This window comes from Helianthus annuus, chromosome 6, assembly GCF_002127325.2.
Source record: "Helianthus annuus cultivar XRQ/B chromosome 6, HanXRQr2.0-SUNRISE, whole genome shotgun sequence".
In the NCBI taxonomy this organism is placed as follows: Eukaryota; Viridiplantae; Streptophyta; class Magnoliopsida; order Asterales; family Asteraceae; genus Helianthus; species Helianthus annuus.
The window spans coordinates 88,985,028-88,992,096 of NC_035438.2; the positions used below are offsets into that span (position 1 = coordinate 88,985,028).

The window sequence follows — 7,069 nt, forward strand, 5'->3', positions numbered from 1 at the left end:
GGGATTGGTATCGGTACGGTATTTGATACCAAATGCTCATCCTTGTTCAACTTCAATTAACAATAACGAAAAGTGGCAAGACAGAGATCAAATCAGCAACAAAAACTACCGAAACCAATAAATCTTAACAGGTAGACTAAGTTTGAGGAACTGATTCATACATCGAAACAATGTTATAAGTAAATGTGCTGAAATATATTGAAAAAAATAAATAAACTAAAGCCAGTGCAAACATTGTTGTAAGTTTCTTGTGATACAAAAACAAATGAAAACCTACATCACTCCATATGCCACTCAATGGAAACCTTCCCAGCAAAATTTCTTGAAGCTGTAGTATCACAATCTGCTGCATCTTCAAAAGAACAACCCCCCAAAAGTTGTACACATAACAAAGATGAAATCTTAAGCAAAACCCAAATCAAAACCCTATGCCTGTTGCCTTTTCAAATCAAGAAAAGCTTTACCGATTTGACTTTCACATGTCGAATGAACTTCGGAATCCAAAGATTCAAGAAACTGTGTCAATAGTTTATAGGTGGTTAAATAAGTAAAAATCTTACCACAGAACTTTCGCACTTCGGCCCGTTTCGCTTGCTTTTCAGGCACATTCGTCACCCGTTCCTTGATCAAATTACTGAGTCGAGAAAAATGAACACTTATCATCTCTTTCCCTTCATCATTTCTACCTTGTTGGCCAAAATATACGGCTTCAATATTTCAATATCAAGTCGAGTGCTTCAACTTGCCTAAACTTCGACTTTGCACCGTCACATTTGTCAACAAGAAACCCGAAGAAATGTTGACCAACCCACGGCCACCTCCTGAATATTTCTTTCAAGAATTGGGGTTTTAGTTGAGAGTTTTTATCATCAAAATAACGCACCATAGCGCTTTTTTAATATATCATGCACCCTTTCCAATTCATCTTCAGAGAAACTTCTTGAATCAATAAGCTTTAGAATCCAATAAGTCGAGTTCTAGCAAGATTAACAATCTTTCAGTATCGCTGGAAGGAAGCAAATTGTTTCTTCTTAGATGGGGTGACTGTAGACTTCTTATTTTTTAAGTTAACTTCGAAAGGTTCCAAAACTTGAAGAAACAAATTAGTATATATCCATAAATATTTGACATTAAAAGTCACTAAGTTGGTTAAGTGTTTTCCCCTTAACTTAATTACGTTATCCTACATGAACTTTAAACTCATAGTTTATCAAATTAACAACCACAAAATTTCTTCGTACTCACTTCAAAATTTCCAAAAACATTCAAGGCATAAATAAATCACGCCGAACCTACAACTAAAAAAATTAACAAAGGTATATCGCCAAAGAATTGATAAACTAACATAAAAACGAGTGTCAACATATCACGAATAAGAAAACTAACTTAAGTACTATACAATATATCACGAGACGAATGATAAACTAACGCCAAACGAGTATCCTATTGTAAATCACCACTCCCGCTGCATCGCGCGGGTAAATGGCTAGTAATTTTTAATTAATGTAATCAATTTGTATTTAAATTATAATTACTATATGTAAAACTGTGAAAAAAATTACTAAATTATATATTAATAATAAGTATAATTAATATAAATTACTTATTAAATAATAAATGAGCTAGAGCTTGAAAATTTACCCGTGAGTTGAGTTTAAGCTTTAGGAACAAAGATCAAATTAAGCCAAGCTTGTGGTCAAACTTTCGTAAGTTAAACAATGTTGAGCCTTCAAACTTTCGTAAGTTAAACGATTTCAAGCCTAATCCGACATGTTTGCACATTCCTTCCCTCTTTTGAAACATGTTAATTAAATTTCATTCTAATCTAATTTTTTTCCCTCCCAAGTTTTATAGTTTTCCCTCTATAGTTTCCACACAATAACCATCTCCCCCAAAATGAATTTCCAATTCCCAGAATCACGTTTAACAAAAATCGGTTTCCCTCCCCCAACCCTTCATGGATTTTGGTTATCATTCGCATTCGCGCTCAAGGAGTCAAACTTCAGAGGTACTTTTCTCTCTACATCTTCTCCTCGGTATAAATCTTTTACTTCGTCGCTCAATTGCACCACCAGAAGTCACCGCTAATCCGGCTGATTCTCTGTCGAATGAAACAACCAGGGTTAGGGTTTCAGAACTAATTTCGGTAACTAATAGAATTAGATAGTATACTATACTTGTGTGTCTTTTTTAATATGTTTTCAATCAATTATTTCACTGCTAAAGGGAGAACGAAACCCTAGAACCTGCTTGGGTGGCGAATTTGGCCACTAGAGGTACAATTTTCGATAAGAGATTTTCGTTTGTTAAGTGTTGGTGAAGGTGATGACTCGCCATTGTTGTTGAAACACGGTCAAAATGTGTTTATGTTTAATTACCACTGTTGTCTGTGAAGCTATTCAGTATTGGTTGGTCTTGTTCAGATTTCTAGTTTCCTTACTCAAGAACAAATACAGGATAGTTCGACTGAAAAATGTTGTTTATGTTGTGTGTTGTTGCAGCCGTTGTGGCTGAGAATCGTGATATCGGTTCAATTCGCATAAATTATGTAGGTGGTCAACAATAATAGGTGGTATACGCAAGCAGAATACTGAGTAGATCAAACGAATATACCTCAGATGTATTGTGTTTTAGTCATACTCACATATTCAAGCCTTATCCCATCTTACATGTATCCTAAGGAAAAAGAAGACTGTTCCATCATACAACTATGTGTGTGACACTGATGCACGATTATTTAGTGATCTCATTATATGGTCTATTGGACAGGGTGACGTAGAAATTCTTTCTCAGCTTGATATGCTTAGAGGTACTGGTTATGCAATCTTAGTTTCATTGTTGGTACTTGGTTATAATGCGTATAATTTGTCACTTGAAATTATTTATTGTGTGTGCCCTTTAAAATTCTATGTCATGATTTGGTGCAGATGCTAATGAAGTCTCTTATTCTTATGAACTAGTAGAACATTAGTATAAGATTCTTGAAGTGGGACAATAGTCGTCTAATATCCTTTTTTAATTGCCATTTGTGGTGCTGCTACGCCTTTGTATTCGGTTAGAGGTCTTTTCGGATACGTATTTTTTTTAAAAAGGAAATGGGTCGATTGGGTTGAAAGTCTCCCAAAACGTTTTTCTTTTTTTTGTGTATAATATATATTTTTTTTTCTAATCATATTAACTCGCAAATTATTTATGAAAATTGGACAAATAGTGTTGCGGGTCGACCGGAACCCAGCTTGACCCATTTATAACCTGTCCAACCTGCTCAATATTCCACCCTCTAGTATTTCTTCTGGTTAATTACCACGTGGTGTACAAAAAGTTTATTTTCTACCATGTTGTAATCAGAGGCAAATTGATACCTGTGTTGAAGATGATGTCAAATTCCCAAATTTTGTCAACAAGGATGAAATCACATGCATCTTGGGGGAAGCTTCTGCGTGTGATTTTGATGAAGAAATTCTCTTTAAAAATCAGGTACAAATGTGTGGCTTTTGGTTTAAAGTAGGAATCACTATGGGTATGGAGGATTCCCAGTTTTATGTGCATCAAACCCATATATAATTAAAGTAACCATACCAAAGACTAAATCCATACCCCAAAACCAAACATCATTAAAAGTGTTCGCCTTGTGATTTTAAGGGGACAGGGGACTGCAAGCAGTTGAGTACAAGCTTCACTTCTGAGGCTGATAATGATAACTACCAGAATATAAATCCTTTTATTTCTGGCGGAAATAGAAAAGGTGTTTGCACTTGGCTTGCAGAAAATGCAGATATTAATGTGACTAATAATTGTGCTTCATTCCACTCTTTATCTTCCAAACTTAGATGTCATCTAAAGGTAATTACTTAAATTAATGATTCATATCAACGGATGCATGGATCTTGTTTATCACTGCTCGGGGTGGCAATTTTGAACCCTCAACTTATGAAAGGGTTGATTTGAACCATCTCCCCGACCCGTCCTGTTTTGAACACAGTCACGTAGTGACAATTTATTTTAAAGTTAATGACAATCTCTCATTATGCTTAATCATTTACTGCCAGGTGGCCAAGGCAAAGCCAAACACAAGTTTTCTATTCGAACACAGTCACATAAGGACAATTTAAATAAAGATTCAAGTGATGTCTATGAAAGTCACACATTAGTTAAGGTCAGTTCATCATGAAATCATGTGATGTAACTGAATCCAATTTTAAACAAATCAAGTAGTCATCCAAATTTCCTGAAATTTTCTAGGAAAAAGAGATGGATGGGATGACGAATTATATGACGCCAGCTAGATTTCCGATTTCACATACTCATTCCACGACTTCAGTAGCAGAGCTCCTTTTACGGGTTCAAATTGAACATGATCTACCTGAAGGAAGTACTGTAAATGAACATGCCCTGTTTCATTAGTTAAGAGGTGTGTATGTTGACCCATTTACATACGAATGAGTGGATTTGATATATATTTTCTTCTAAAGGGTTAAATGGGTAAGCTACAGGTTACAAGAGTCAAATAAATACTAAACAAGTATCTGATATCTCGTGGATCCCAACCCGTATTTATTAACTCGATTGCCTTTTCCCTTTGGTTATTGACTTAATTCGGTTTGGCTGTATTCATCTTCTTTATGTTCTTGTTTCAATTGTTTTTTCATGTTTCAATGCTGGTGGGTGATTTCTTGAGACAAAGAGAGGATGGTTATGATATTGGTGAAGGTTTCAAAGATTTATTAAAAGAAATTGCTGCTTTGGATTATGGTTAAGATGTCTAGTTTAGGCCCACCATGCTTTCGATGAAATTCTAAAGAGAAAAAAAAAAACTAATAATGTTTCCTTTTGTGGTTCAAGAACAATAACCAGATTTGGGAATAGAAAGCCTCAGCTTGATCTGGTGAGTACCCATTTGTTATTTGGTTAGGCTCTCGAATGCAGATTGACCATGGTATATTGACAGGGTTAAGGATGATAATTATTTTACCAAATTCTTACATTATTCTAACTAGGGATGAAGATTTGAATACCGTACCGGTATTCAGTAACTAGGTATTTTCGTTATAGGTCCCAGTTCAGTACCAATACCTTGTAGAGAGAGCTTTCAGTAACGGTTGGGCTTGTAAATGAACCGAACGAACACGAACAGAGGCATGTTTATGTTCGTTCATTTAACTTTAACCGAACACAAACATATAATTGAGCACATTTTTGTTCATGTTCGAAGGACTATAAACAAATGTAAAGATCGAGAGGACATTATGGTTAGTCTATTTTCAATCTGCTATTTTTACTGCAAACTTTCTTATTATACCAGATAATGGATTTACATCATATGAAACTTTTGTTATGTCCTATATTTCAGACCATGGTTGAATTGATGGGGGCACAAGTTTTGAAACCGCTGATTGCAACCAAAGTTACTCATCTTATATGCTACAAATTAGAAGGTGTGTTGTATTAACTTAGTTCACTTATGCATTTTCTCTAGGTGGCTTTTTTACTGAACAAGATATTAAGAGCCTACCATGTTTACAGGTATGCGTGTGTTCTATTACTCCATCTAGAGGTGTAACTTCTAGTTAGCGGGTTTTAATTGATTTAAAAACTACATCAGTACAGAAAATAGAGATTGCATGCTTAAAGAATATACTTTGGGCATCTTTTGACCCTATTGACCCATTCACCATATTTTTAGCAATGTTTTAGTTCATCAATTGACTTGTCTAAGACAGAAGATAACTCAATTCGACTCATTATAAACTGAAGGGTAAACATTCTCATCATGAACTCTCTTGTTGTTAGGTGATGGCAATTCCGACAACTAGGGGTATTGAAAAAACCACCCAATCTTTTGGCTGAAGAGCTTCAAGTGATGTCAAAAGAAGTAAGTTTGCCTTTTATTAACTGTTCTTAAATCTTTGATAGCTATGGTTATCAGATCTAATCAATTTAACATGAATTGTGAAATTTCAGGTTGAGTATAGTCAGTTGGCTGATGTAGCGACAATAAGTAGTAAGTGTTGGGAACTATGAAGTGGAAGTATGACTGCTAAGAAAACGTTAACACGATGATTATTTAACTCACATGAAGATTGTGAAAGAGATTCATGAACACAATGAAGTTTTGAGTTTTTATTGATACACGTGTTAGTTTATTTGGGTTATATGTTTGATCATTAGACTTAGATCGACACTTATTAGGCATTTGGAATCTTTGGAAGATTGATTGAACTTTTAATTGAAGTGATTATTTTATGATTTCTAAATTTAACAATTTTGTTTTTATTTTTTAATGTAAATAAATGATAATTGTAATTAATTAAAATTAATATGATAAACGTCAATGGTATTTAATTTGATGTGTTTTTTGTGGTAAAAAATATGTGCCACTAAAAGCTCAAATGTTTATACTGGCAGATAAAAAATGCCATTAAAAGCCTAAAAACTTTGTGCGACACATTGAAAAAGTGTCACTAAAAGGCTTTAGCGTCAGCGCTTCTTGTGGCACTTTTTTTGTGTGCCGCCCATTCTTACAAGGTTCTTTAGTGGCACTTTCTTGTTTTTCTGTGGCACTTTTTGCATGCCACTAGATGGCATTTTTTTTTGTAGTATAGATTTCGTGCGAAATCACTGTCTAAATTCGTGCGGAATTACCAATTGGTAATTTTGTGCGAAATCACCTACAAACCCATATTTTTGACATTTTCTCAAACTACGTGCCCTGATCTATCCAAATGTATACAAGACTCGATACAAGACGAAGTCGACAGACGTATGCACCAACATTTTTGACACTTTTAGTCCTTGTTGATCAAATAAGCATATTTTCTCACACCGAATGTGACACCCCAGGAAAACCAGTGAACGATGTAACTTATCTAGCTTCCTCAGTGAGTGCGTACCAAATTTCGGGACGAAATTTCTTTTAAGTTGGGGATAATGTGACAACTCGAATTTCCAAGATTCTATTTCGTATTTATTGCACGTTCATGTAATTGCACAATTGATTACTATGGAATTGTTTACGTTTTGGTATAATGAAGTGTATTGTGTGATTGTGCATGACTATGTGTTAATTAAG

General features: G+C 34.7%; 1 protein-coding gene across 12 annotated transcripts; it reads left to right on the top strand.

The window, feature by feature from the left end:
* Positions 1-1,834: 1,834 nt before the first annotated feature.
* LOC110865740 lies at positions 1,835-6,231 on the top strand. 12 transcript variants are annotated; one of them, XR_002550930.2, is made up of 10 exons: positions 1,849-2,008; positions 2,502-2,809; positions 2,928-3,054; positions 3,349-3,477; positions 3,643-3,843; positions 4,050-4,156; positions 4,243-4,411; positions 5,351-5,523; positions 5,791-5,872; positions 5,962-6,231. XR_002550930.2 is itself a non-coding variant. In XM_035974646.1 (5 exons), the coding sequence occupies exons 1-4, from the start codon at positions 1,958-1,960 to the stop codon at positions 4,110-4,112; spliced, it is 444 nt and encodes a 147-aa protein (XP_035830539.1). In that variant the 5' UTR covers positions 1,841-1,957; the 3' UTR covers positions 4,113-4,156; positions 4,243-4,840. The 12 variants fall into 12 exon arrangements, 3 of the variants coding, with proteins under 3 accessions (XP_021970753.1, XP_035830539.1, XP_035830538.1); XR_002550931.2 differs by having other exon boundaries at positions 5,351-5,435; XR_004861021.1 differs by having other exon boundaries at positions 5,477-5,523.
* The last annotated feature ends 838 nt before the right edge of the window (positions 6,232-7,069 follow it).

Bases quoted from the DNA above. Each gene is read 5' to 3' on its own strand.
- LOC110865740 (XM_035974645.1), top strand. From the start codon at position 1,958: ATGGATTTTGGTTATCATTCGCATTCGCGCTCAAGGAGTCAAACTTCA. The intron at 3,478-3,642 runs GTACAAATGTGT...TGTGATTTTAAG, and splicing joins AAATTCTCTTTAAAAATCAG to GGGACAGGGGACTGCAAGCA. The intron at 3,746-4,049 runs GTGTTTGCACTT...ATTTACTGCCAG, and splicing joins TTCTGGCGGAAATAGAAAAG to GTGGCCAAGGCAAAGCCAAA.